General features: G+C 39.4%; 1 protein-coding gene across 2 annotated transcripts in view; it reads left to right on the top strand.

Moving 5' to 3' along the window:
- Positions 1 to 13,686, top strand: part of ARHGEF3 (Rho guanine nucleotide exchange factor 3) — a 179,742-nt gene that overhangs the window by 163,391 nt on the left and 2,665 nt on the right. For both annotated transcript variants that reach the window (XM_047094551.1, XM_047094553.1), the window contains 2 exons: positions 8,741 to 8,911; positions 12,194 to 12,380. In XM_047094551.1, coding sequence (XP_046950507.1) covers positions 8,741 to 8,911; positions 12,194 to 12,380 — 358 coding nt within the window. The remainder of the gene's footprint in view (positions 1 to 8,740; positions 8,912 to 12,193; positions 12,381 to 13,686) is intronic.

Genomic DNA, 13,686 nt, shown 5'->3' with positions numbered 1-13,686 from the left:
GCCTGTTTCTGATTCTGTGTCTCCCTCTCTCTCTGCCCCTCCCCCGTTCATGCTCTGTCTCTCTCTGTCCCAAAAATAAATAAACGTTGAAAAAAAAAAATTAAAAAAAAAAAAAAGTTCTTGCTTCTGTACAGGTGCCTCTCTGATCTGTAATTACGATTAATAATAAACTGTAATGTTTATTACAATGGTTGTGAGGGTTAAGATCTCTGGAGATTTTAAATTGAATGTCTTTGTGTAGTTAGCAAATGGGAGTTGCCTCTTCCCTTAGCCCCTGAACCTATTTGTGAAGTTGACACCTATTTCAGATCCAGCTCTCCTTGGCCTCTGATTGCAGGGAGGGACCTAATCAAACGTCCTGCTCACCAGCAAATGTTCATTAAATATGGGGAGAGATAGATTCTTAGTAGCAAGAGAAGACCAGGAAAAATGGGTCCATATCATGAGAATATTGTAAACGGTGAGTGTTCTGTCCAGAGAGCTTGGGTCTGATTGGGGTGCTCTGCGGGACAGGGAGGCAGTGGCAGGCCAGGAGGAGGCAGTGGCCTGAGAAAAGGTATGGAGAAATGACAGGACAGGTAATGTCTGGGGAATACTCTGGATCAGTCTGCCCAGAGAAGAGGATACTCTGAGGAAGCAGCAGGAGAGAAGGCTGAGGATGGGAGTTCAGATCTGGTTATGAGGATTTTAAATATCAATTTGAGATATGTTTCCTTTGTTGTGTTTTATTTGTCTTTTTTCCTTTTTTTAAAATTTGTTTTAATGTTTATTTTTGAGAGAGAGAGAGAGACAGAGCTTGAGTGGGGGAGGGACAGAGAGAGTGGGGGACACAGAATCCAAAGCAGGCTCCAGGCTCTGAGCCATCAGCACAGAGCCCAAGGCGGGGCTCAAACTCACAAACTGTGAGATCATGACCTGAGCTGAAGTTGGACATTTAACCGACTGAGCTATCCAGTTGCCTCTCTTTTGTTTTCTAAGTAGCTGGGATTCAGGGTTCACAGCCCAGCTCTATCACTGACAAGCTGTGGAAACGTGGACACATTACTCTCCTTGTCTGCAGGATGGGGGACAGAGAAGGAAGGGACTAGGGGCAGGAAGCAAGTTGAGAAGATGCTGCAGAGGTCCAGGTATGCAGTCATGGAAACACACACAGGCAGGAGCCACAGGGATGGAGCCTTCGAGACTAATTCAAAGGGCTCATTCCCTGACTGAATATTGAACAGGAAGAGGATTTGCACAGATGACTTGAAAATCAAAGTCCATGAAACCTGCTGAACAAACTGCCTATTTCCTCCAATAATAATAATAAGTAGTAATCACGACAATAATAATTATAGCAATACCTGCTGGCATATCTTGAATACGTAGTAAATTAGCTTTATATAATTGCTTTGTAGGTTATGTATCTCATTTAATCCTTATAATAACCTATGAGATAGCTATCCCTGTTAGGACCATATTCCAGATAAGCCTTGGAGAGCTTAAATAACTCGCCTAGAGCCAGAGCCAGCAAGTGATGAGGTTTGTGTCTGAACCCTGCTGGTGTGGACTGCAAATCCTGTGCCTCTTCCACTTCTTTATGCTCCTACACCACGGAGCTGAAAGCCTAGATGCTTCTTTGAGTCCCCCTTGCCTGTAGAATTGCAGAAAGCTATCTGGGGCCACCAGGCTTTGTGGAGAGGGCCTCACTGGTGCCGAGCTGGGCCAGATGCCTCCTTGTAGGGATAGTGAAGAGTGTAGACTCTCTTGACTAATGGCAGACACACACAGACCAGGTCCCCAGTCCTGCATAGATGGGGGACACAGGCACTGGGTATGAGGCCCATCTCACTTCATCATGTCTGTTTTTATTACTGGGACGAGTACAGTAGCATTGCCTCCTCTCCATATTTCATCCCAGCAAGTGTGTGGTCTGCAGGAATGAAAACAACAGGGAGCTCGAGCTAGTCTAAATAATTACTTTTTTGAAGCACGTGAGTTTGCTCTGAGTTTACTGTTAAGATTTCTTCTTTTTAATATGCGGCATGAAAGAATAGTGCTGTTTCCAAGATCACCCAGTGAGCTAAAGTTTGGGTTTAAAAACAGATAGGAATATAATTGTTTGCAATATGGAAGGATGGACCGGTTTCCCTAGTGCAAAAAAATGTGATGTCATTTTTACAAGTTGAATCTGCACCTAGTTATTCAGGCAGATTTGTGTGTGAAGCATGGAATAGCTGTATTTCAAAATGTCTGCAAAGCAAGTCTTCCTGATGCCCATTTATACATGGAAGCACAGCAATGTTTTTTGTGGGGTGTTTTCGTTGTTGTTGTTGATGATGTTTTTGTCTTTTCAAATTCCTCTGGGCATTACCACAGATGGGCAGAAATATTTAGCCCTGTACTCTTGGGTACATTGTGAATGCTTGATAAACATAAAACCCATAGTACCAATGTAGCTTGAATTACAGATTCCCTGAATAAATTTTCCACCTCTGAAAAGGGGAAGATCAGAGAACTGTTAATAAATTGCTCCTACATCTAATTGTCCAGTCCTCTGATTAGCTCTAAAAAAAGGCCTTGCTTTTACTGCAATGCATAAACTACCACGTTTTTATTAGAATTTCTTCATAGTGTTTTGGAGGGTTGATAGACATTTTTCCCAAAAGAGAACATTTTTAAATAGAACTTAGGATATTCAGAAATTCCAGAGGTCTGGTTGTTTAACATTTTAAATTCTAAGGAACGTTTCAGCCCAAACCTGATCTGGCAGACCGTCCTTTCCCTCTGCCCGCCCCTGTTCCCTAGCTCCTTAAAAAAAAAAAAAAAAAAAAAAAAAATCACTGGAAGCAATGAGAACAGGTCCTGCTGTTCCTGCAGTGCTGGCTGCTATTCCTGGTTCATGTCACAAGCCTACGAATAGATGATATTACCGCTCAAGGAACTAGACAGGGTTTTCAGATTTCACTTTGAGGATGACAATTACAGCCTGTGTGGGTTTAACCCTTGTTCTGTTACCAGATATCTATCATCATCTTGCTTTACCAGTCGTTTCCCTTTGGTTTGAACCCTGATGAGAGATGCAACAATAAATTTAACTTAAATGCAAAGCTACTGTGACTATTTGCAATGCAGTCTGCTATACTCAACTGTATTTCTTGCTGCAGTTCTACAAAATAAATTCTGCTCAACAACCGGTGCAAAGATTAGATGCTTATGGTGTACAGGTGGATATAACTAAAAGACAATATTTTAATAAATGAAAGCAGACCCGGAGGTGCTATTTTAATGTCCACAAAGAATGTGGAATTACACTGATATATTCTATTGTTTTGTCTCTATTTTTTCAAACATCAAAGAAAGACGTAGCATTTGACAGTAGTCATAGCTGCCCAAGGAACCACTGCAGTGTTTGAGCTTATTGATCTTCATGTGATGTGCCAGCTGTTCAGTTTCTGAGTTAAATTAGGAAGTGAACATGTATTTATGCCTATAGTACATCATCTTTCCTGGATACTTATACCAAACTCAGAAAATTGACTCAAGACCCAGTTAATTACAGGTATACCTAGTAATAGTAAACTCTAAGAAGAGCCACAGCAATTAATGCTACTGGTTTAAAAATAAGGGAAAAGTATGGATTCCACTACATATTAAAAATGTAATAAGGTAAAAGATCAAAGTAGACTGGGTGCCTGGGTGGCTCAGTTGGTTGAGCATCGGTCTGAACTCAGGTCTTGATCTTGGGGTCATGAGTTCAGGCCCACATTGGGCTCCACATTGGGCTCCATGCTGGGCATGAAGCCTACTGAAAGAAGAAAAAAAGATTAAGGTAGGCATAAAATGATTTTTCAGATACCTCCCATATATTCTTAAGCTTCTTGAGGGCAAGGACCCTGTCTCACTTCTTTGAATGCTGCCATCTAGTTCCACACTGAACCCATGATCAACAAGGATTAATTGAATTAATTTGAAGGATGAGTCATTGCTTTAGTATGTGTTGTGAAATTTCTTTTTTTTTTTAATTTTTTAAGTTTATTTATTTATTTTGAGAGAGAGGCAGAGGAAGAGAGAAAGCAGGGGAGGGCCAGAGAGAAAATCCCAAGCAGGTTCTATGCCATCAGCAAAGAGCCCAACGCAGGGCTCGAACTCAAGAACCATGAGATCATGACCTGAGCTGATATCAAGAGTTGAACTCTTAACCAACTGAGCCAGGCACCCCTGAAATTTCTTTTTTTTGTTTGTTTTTGAAAGTAACAATAATCAGTCATATTTTAAAACCAAAACCAAGAGGGGAGAAAAAAAAAAAAACAAAGAGAAAGTTTATGGACCAAAGTGTTCTTTTTATTGTTTTATGTTAATAAAACTAGGATTAATTTCATAGGATTTATATTTAATGCCAGATTGACATTAAAGTCCAAAAGGATTGTTTTATGATACAAAAACCCTGGTTTTTTTTTTAAATGATACGTTATTTTTTTTATTGTCAAAGTAGTGCTACCACCAAACTTTGGGAAATAGAGGAAAGAATAAATGAGCTTTGAAACTTGTAATAGCTACAGAAGTATACAGATTATGCATCTGTTCATAGGATACAGTCACCAGACTTCAGCGCAGAGCTGTAAGATCTTATGTCAGACTTGCGTGGAAGTGCCAAAGTTATAACCGGGTAGAAGTTTCTATCCAATTGGCTTTGGGCAGAAGGTATCATTTCATTAGCATGTGAAAAATAATTACTTAACACTTAGATTTTACTGCCAATTTAACAGATTATAAGATGTGGTAAGTTCTCATGGAGTAAAGGCCTCTTTTAAAACCTTGCTTTTCAGCTATTGGTTTGTTTTTCCATTAAGTAACCATTAAGTGACCAAGGAGAGTCCTTATTAATGTTTCTCATCTATTAAGCTCTTTCCTATTAATACCACCACAAGTCGTGCATTGCAAAGGTGGCTAAATATTCACAAATCAATCAGCGTGATACACCATACTAATAAAGAAAAGGATAAGAACCATAGGATCATTTCAACAGATGCAGAAAAAGCATTTGACAAAGCACAACATCCATTCATGATAAAGACCCTCAACAAGGTAGGTTTAGAGAGAACATACCTTAAAATCATAAAGGCCATATATGAAAAACCCGCAACTAATATCCTCAATGAGGAAAAACTGAGAGCTTTTCCTCAATGGTCAGGATCAAGACAGGAATGTCCACTCTCACAATTGTTAGTTAATATAGTCCTAGAAGTCCTAGCCACAGCAGTCAGACAACAAAAAGAAAGAAAAGGTATCTGGGCATCTGGGTGGCTCAGTTGGTTAGGCCTCCAACTTCGGCTCAGGTCATGATCTTGCAGTTTGTGAGTTCAAGCCCTATTTTGGGCTCTGTGCTGACAGCTCAGAGCCTGGAGCCTGCTTCCAATTCTGTGTCTCCCTCTCTGTCCCTCCCGCGTCGTGCTCTGTCTCTCAAAAATAAATAAATGTTGGGGCGCCTGGGTGGCGCAGTCAGTTAAGCGTCCGACTTCAGCCAGGTCACGATCTTGCGGTCCGTGAGTTCGAGCCCCGCGTCAGGCTCTGGGCTGATGGCTCAGAACCTGGAGCCTGTTTCCGATTCTGTGTCTCTCTCTCTCTCTGCCCCTCCCCCGTTCATGCTCTGTCTCTCTCTGTCCCAAAAAATAAATAAACGTTGAAAAAAAAATTAAAAAAAAAAAAAATAAATGTTAAAAAAATTTTTTTCTTAAAGAAAAGACATCCAAGTCTGCAAGGAAGAAGAAAAAATTTCACTATTTACAGATGACATGAGACTCTATATAGAAAATTCAAAAAACTCCACCAAAACACTGCCAGAACTGATAAACAAATTCATTAAAGTCTCAGGATACAAAATCAACATACAGAAGTTGGTTGATTTTCTATACACCAATAATGAAGCAGCAGAAAGAGAAATTAAGGAATCAGCCACATTTATAATTGCACCAAAAATATTAAGATACCTTGGAATAAACCTAACTAAAGAGGTGAAAGACATCTTATCTGAAAACTGTAAAACACTGACTGATGAAAGAAATTAAAGATGACACCAAGAAATGGGAAGACATTCCATGCTCAAGGATTGGAAGAACAAATACTGTTTAAATATCTATGTTACCCCAAACAGTCTGTACATTTAACGCAATCCTCATCAAAATACCACCAGCATTTTTCATAGAGCTAGAACAAAAAATCCTAAAATTTGTTTGGAACCACAAAAGACCCCACATGGCCAAAGCAACCTTGAAGAAGAAAAGTAAAGCTGGAGGCATCAGAATTCCAGACTTCAAGTTTATATTACAAAGCTATAGTGATCAAAACAGTGTCGACTGGCACAAAAGTAGACACATAGATCAATGGAACAGAATGAAAACCCAGAAATGAACCCACAACTATATGGTGAACTAATCTTTGACAAAACAGGAAAGAATATCCAATGGGAAAAAGACAGTTTGTTCAACACATGGTATTCAGAAAACTGGACAGCAAAAGAATGAAACTGGACCCTTTCTTACACCATACACACACAAAAAAACTCAATATGGATTAAGAACCTATATGTGAGACTTGAAATCATGAAAATCCTAGAGGAGAACACAGGCAGTAACCTCTTTGATATATATAGGCTATAGCAACTTCTTTCTATATATGTCTCCTGAGGCAAGGGAAACTAAAGCAAAAATAAGTATTGGGACTTAATCAAAATAAAAAGCTTCTGTACAGCGAAGGAAATAACCAACAAAACTAAAAGGCAACCTACAGAATGGGAGAAGATATTTACAAATGACATATCTGATAAAGGGTTAGTATCCAAAATATGTAACGAACTTATAAAACTCAACACCCAAAAGATGAATAATCCAGTTAAAAATGGGCAGAAGATATGAATAGATATTTTTCCATATGGCCAACAGACATAAGAAAAGATGCTCAACATCACTGATCATCAGAGAAATACAAATCAAAACCACAATGAGTTATCACCTCACACCTGTCAGAATAGCTAAAATCAACAACACAAGAAACAACAGGTGTTGGTGAGGATGTGGAGAAAGAGGAACCCTCTTGCGCTGTTGGTGGAAGTGCAAATTGCCGCAGCCACTCTGGAAAACGTTGTGGAAGCTCCTCAAAAAGTTAAAAACAGAACTACCCTACAATCCAGCAATTGCACTACTAGGTATTTACCCAAAGAATGCAATAATGCAAATTCAAAGGAACCCATATACCCCAGTGTTTACAGCAGCATTATCTACAATAGATAAGATATGGAAACAGAGCAAGCATCCATCAACTGATGAATGGATAAAGAACATGTGGTGTGTGTGTGTGTGTGTGTGTGTGTGTGTGTGTGCACACACTAGATTATTACTCAGCCACAAAAAAAGAATGAAATCTTGCCATTTGGAATGACCTGGATGGAGCTAGAGGGTATAATGCTAAGGGAAATAAGTCTGAGAAAGACAAATATCATGTGATTTTCTCATATGTAGAATCTAAGAAACCAAACAAACCAGCAAGGGGAAAGAGAGAGAAAGGTACAAATGAAGAAACAGACTCTTAACTATAGAGAACAAACAGGAGAGGTGAGTGGAGGATAGGTTGAATAGGTGATGGGGATTAAGGAGGGCACTTGGGATGAGCACCAAGTGTGGTATGCAAGTGTTGAATCACACTACATTGTACACTTGAAGCTAATATTACACAGTATCTTAACTCATTGGAATTTAAATAAAAACTTTTTAAAAATACTACCATGAGAAATATGGGACTGTTGGTCTTTTCACTATTAGAGGACAGAGGACCCTGCTGAGGAAGTCATCATTTTGCCTTTGATTAGTGTCATTGAGTTTTTACTCAACTAATTTTTTGTTCCTTTGGTTTTTAGCATTTTCTAACTTTTAGACATATTCATGTGATAGAACAACAACACATCAAAATAAATGCCCACTGATTGTGTATGAGTGCTGTATTCTTGTTGCTTTGTTTTGTTTCATTCTGTATTAACAACAGTACATCCACCATTGCTCTGAAATCTCTACCCCTAATTTATTTACATGTGCTATGGGCATGGGTATGAGTGTATGTATATAGACAAATGGTTCCCATCGTGATGCCTAGTGTCTTTTCTTTCTATTTCTAGTTCTCTGTCCTTTATAAATCATTTATGTTTATCACTAAAAAGATATCCAAACCATTTCTTCACACCCAATTTGCAAATACTGTTTGTACGTTAGATTGAGTACCTGTAGAGAGATCTTGAAACTGAGTTCAAATCCCCAAAGATGTTCCCTTCTTGGGCTACTACATTTGCTTTGTTTTTTCTCCTTGGCTGAAGTTTTTATATGCCTATGTTTTCAACATTGTAAGCATGTTTTAGGAAATGTGCAACATAAAGCTCAGTAGTTATGAGTCCTGCACATTGAAAACTGTACTTTATATCTCTTCCTCTCAAATAGAAGTATGCATCAACATCAGTTTTATAAACAAATATCTGTACCTGCATATAAATATATATGTGTGAATATGTGTATCTGTGTGTACATGTATAGATGGATATCACAATATATTAAAAGCTTTTATTTATTTTTGCTGTTTCCCAAAACAGCAAGTTAGATAACAGAATCTCAGAACTAGATGCAAATCTATCTTGGTGACCTTCTAGGCTGAGCCCCTGGTACTTCTTGGTGTGGATGGTTTGCTTACTTTCCTCCTACTGTCTTCTTTGTTTCCACAGATAAACATCATTCAGGGAATCGTGGCAGAAATCAACACCAAGACCGGGGAATCTGAGTGCCGCTATTATAAAGAGCGGCTTCTTTACTTGGAAGAAGGCCAGAAAGACTCTCTAATCGACAGCTCGAGAGTGCTGTGTTGTCATGGAGAACTGAAGAACAACCGAGGCGTGGTGAGTGGCTCCTCTTCTTCAGTGGTCTCCTCCTGGGCCTCCCCCAACACTTAAGCCATTTGATGCTAAGCCTCCTGTTACTGTGCCTTCCCCATCAAGCATCTTCAGACAAAAATTGCTTTCCAGTGTTTTTTATATCACAGGATCCCATATATATATATATAACTATATATATTTATATATATATAGTTATATATATATAGTTATATATATATATAGTTATATACCTTGTATATATGTATTTCTATATTACACATATAATTTATAAATAATATGGGTTGTGTGTTTCTAACTTATATTTATATATATTACACAAAGTATAGATTATATACATATTTTAAAATTTCACAACCAGTACATTTTCAGGAAGAATTTTGGAAACCAACATAGGGTTGCCAACTTTGTATTTTGTTTGATCATGACCTTCAACAACAAATACAGAACAGTTAACATCTCCTCCCACTTTGATATCAGAAAACCAGGGTGATTTGAACAGGTTGTTAAAAGCAGGAAACAGAAAAACAGCTCTTAAATTAAAACTCTTAGCTTTATGAGAAATTCTTTGCGTTTGTATGGATTGGTACCCATCCACAGACTGCTATTTTAAGACCAGTTTTTGTTTTTTTAAAACAATAACCTACCCTCTATTGGCTGCATATCTAACTCTGCCCAATTTCCTGACTTTTATTCCTGAGTAGATATTGAATTTGTTCCTCCTCTCCTACATAGCAACTTGGACAGATCTCCCTGGAGCACTTAACTGCCATGGGTTGTAATTATCCATCTGTCTGTCACTATCTTCCATTATGCTATAATCTTTTAGGGTGGAGACTGTGTCTTGTTAATCCCCAGCACCAATTATGGGGACCTGACACGTACTAAGCACTCAGCAATGTTAGGTGAATGAGTGAGTGAATGAATGAATGAATGTTTGTATAAAAAAGAATGGATTTGAATTTTATGGGAGTTCAAAATTCATTTAACTCATCAGGCTACTTTTATGTATAAGCAATAGAAATTAATGCTAATATGTATATAATTTTTATGTATTATACATAAAAATGTATATATAATGTGTAGATTTTATTATAGATAATATATATTTAAATTCAATGTTGAGAAAGCCATTGAGAAAGAGAATCTCCACTTGTATTGTATTTCATCTTCAGTATCTAGTCAACCCTTAGAAGGGAAGCCAAAACTAGATTGAATAGTTCTTAATAAAGCTTTGATGATTCAAAGGACAACCTTTGACCTGGAGTATGGAGTAGCATTTGTAAGCAGGCTTGGAAATGTTATTTGAAATCACTGAGTGTATGTCATAAGCACCCATTATCAGAGCTAGTAGGGATCCATCCAACTGCTGGTGCAACAGAGGTAATAAGACAGGTCACAGGCCACTGCTTGATGAAGTGTTTCTGTTTGACTAGAGTTACTGATTGCTAGAAGCTACATTCTGCTTCTTGCTGATTTTCAGAAAGCACCAGTGGACTTCTAATGTCTGATACTCTGACTTCTTGAACATTCTTTGTCAAAAGCCCTGTGGGAAATAGTTGGGAAGATTTATCACTCCTGAGATGAGAGCGTATTCTCTTTCTGTCCATCAATCAAGGACTGAGACTCTCTGGTTGGATGTGCCTAGGGCATTAAAGATGAACTCTAGTTCATATTTCAAGCAATAGATTTTTTAAAACAAAGATAGTAGTTGGGGTGGGAGGTTTGTTTTAGTTGTTTTTCCCAACAGAATTATGGAAGTCATTAGGAACTAAGTCCTGTATCAAGAGAAAAGCTCAATCGTTTGAGAACTAAAAGGAGCTGAGACTAAGGAGGGGAATTTTCAGTGAACACTCATAAATAAGGGATGTTTTTCAAATATTTTCCAGACAATCTGCGTTCAAATTGCCTACCTTGGCTGAAGGATTGATTGAAGTAGAAACATTGTAAAAATCTCTGATCATGTTTACAATGACAACCCCTTCTCTCCCCATCCCCAAAAGAAAAGTCTCAACATTCTTTCTACATTCCCCCCTCAAAAAAAAATAAGTCCTTAACTTGGTTATTTTTTGTTTTACTCTGTTTAAATGAACATTTGATCCTTTTGATAAACAAAATCCCACTCCTCAATCTCTTCCCACCCAGTACAAAATTATCATTTGTATTTCCACCAGCCAACATGTGGTTGAGCTTTAATTTCTGCAGGTGTGTGTGTGTGTGTGTGTGTGTGTGTGTGTGTGTGTGTGTGTGTGTTGTGAGCGTAGGCATGGGGGGATGCATCTTTTCTCCCAAATATAAAATTGTCTGATAATGCTGAATGTGCTTCCCCTGCCCCAAATCAAGATTCTAATGTGAGTTTCCACCTGGGTTCGTGCTCCCAAATATCTCCACCGGAAAACCAGAACCCAGCTGCTGAAGTTGTAGATCTTTTCACTTCAATTCATCAGCATTTCCAAAGTGTGAGATGAGCCTCACACTTGGAATGGAATAGAGCCAATTTACCCCAGCTCCACCCAGCAAAACTGCTTTCATGATGTGGTTGGAGACAAGCCTTTATTTTTGAGATTTTCTTTGTGCCCACAACACACCCATCAGTCATCAGCCTTTAAAGTACAACCTCTTCAGAGAACTGAGGTTAACATAGCCGAGATTAACATAACCGAGAAGGACCAATGCTTTGATTTTCTTTCTCTGTGGCTAAGGTGGCGTGCTCCGGTTCCCTCAGGGATCGGCATTGTTCTGAGTTGGAGTGCCTGGATGGAGCTGATAATCAGCTCTGTGGTTTAAGAAACAAGTGTTTTTATGGGTTTGGGAAGCAAAGATTAATATTAGGCTTTGATATGCTAGGCGCATCCTTTATAGACTATTGTTCAATGTGATCTCTTAGAATTATATTAGGTGCTACAAACCAAAGCTGGGGTGGGGGTACTAGCTTCTTTTTCTTTCATTGCCCCCTTTATTCTACTCCCCCTTCTTATTTTTTTCTTATGGAAGCAAGAGGCTGTGTGTGTCTGCACAGGTTGTGAACTGCAACGTGAATGTTGTCCCTGAAGCGCCCATTCCTGGTTGCAGATGTCTGTAGGCCCTAGGGAGTCACTCCCCCGTGAAAGACACTAGGTGCATCTGGGAATACCTCCAAGTTGCCCAGCTTCTGTTCTGGAGGTAGATTTGAGCCTAGAAATTCATAATACAATGTGAACCTGGTACCTGAGGACCTCTTCTCCACAGAAGTCCACTAATATTTCTAGACCGTTGCTTAGAGAAATCCTGTGGATTCTTTTCTCCTAGAAACTTCATGTTTTCCTGTTCCAAGAAGTGCTTGTGATCACTCGAGCCGTCACCCACAATGAGCGGCTCTGCTACCAGTTGTACCGGCAGCCGATCCCTGTAAAGGACCTCCTACTGGAAGACCTGCAGGATGGAGAAGTGAGGCTGGGTGGCTCCCTGCGTGGCGCATTTAGCAACAATGAGAGAAGTACGGATGGCAGTCGGTTTTGATCTGTTGAATGGGTTTGGTTGTGGTGGTTCAGAAGGAGTGGATGGCTGGGGGAAAGAGAGGAGCCATCACCTTGGAGTCAAACTACATTCCAATGCTATCTCATCACTCACTGACTGTGTAACCTTGTGCAACCTCTGTGAGCCTCAGTTTCTCATCTGCAAAATGGGCATGTATGCATACTTTATCGGGTTGTTATAAGGATTAAGATACTGCAAGTGAACCTGTCTGCACATAACAGGGACTCTTTAAATTCCCCTTCTCTGTCTCCTTCCATTGGATAAAAGCATGCTTACTACCAGATAGCCCCTATGTAGATACCAGCTGCTTACTGCTGGCTCTTGTTGAGCCAGTAGACTCATCCCTAAAGAGGCTTAAGGATGGTCACCTGGTTGAGGATTCATCTGTAATTATGCAAATGGACCTCTCTAACTTGAGACTTAATGAACAAGGAAATTAACCAAGAGAAGCTAAGATGGCAGTGTTTACTGAGTGTCTTATATGTGTCGTTCGAGGCACTGGTATACACTGGTCAACTAAACAGTCAAATCCCTTGCCCCTGTGGAGCCTACATTGTAAGAGAGGAGATAAATGATGAATAATCAGGTGCTGTTCAGAGAACTAAACCCCAGCATGGGATAAATAGGGATAACAGTTGCCGGTTGCTTTAGAGGAAATGATCAGAGAAGTCTTCCTTGAGAAAGTGACATTTGAGTGTTTTGGGTTAACATTGGCATCATATTTTCAAAATAATTATTTGTACTGCCTCTTACCTACTCATCAGTCCACCCACCCTGGTGGTAGTGGTGATGGCGGTGATGTAGTAGTAGCTTCTACTTCTTGAATACTGACTATGTGCCAGGCGTTGTATGAGCACTTACATGTATTATCGCATTTAGGCCTCATGATAACCTTATAAGGTAGCTTCTCTTTGTTTCTCCCATTTTACAAATAAGGACACTGAGACACAGAGGTCTTAAGGCACCTGCCCAAGAGCAAAGGGTGGAGCCTGAATTTATCTAAAGTGGTGGTTCCCAGTCTGTTGGCTACAGGGATAGTGCAAGGGGACTGAACACACACGCTTCTGTGAACCAAGCATTGCCCATGGCATGCGGGGCCCGTTATGTGCCAGTTAAGCTAAATAAAATGTCTTCCGTGTTGCGCACTACCATTTTTCAAATGCACGTAGCTCCTGTGGAGGTAGTTGTAATTTTATTTTAAAATGAAATGAAATTTATAATAAGTCTTTACATATCTTCTCAATCATTTGGGTACTCCATGTACA

The sequence above is a fragment of the Lynx rufus genome, unplaced genomic scaffold (genome assembly GCF_022079265.1).
Source record: "Lynx rufus isolate CCGP_SWC_20201006 ecotype Redwood Valley unplaced genomic scaffold, mLynRuf1.p SCAF_4, whole genome shotgun sequence".
Taxonomy (NCBI): domain Eukaryota; kingdom Metazoa; phylum Chordata; class Mammalia; order Carnivora; family Felidae; genus Lynx; species Lynx rufus.
The sequence above is the reverse complement of the archived record's forward strand: the minus strand, read 5'-3'. Positions and strand labels throughout refer to the sequence as shown.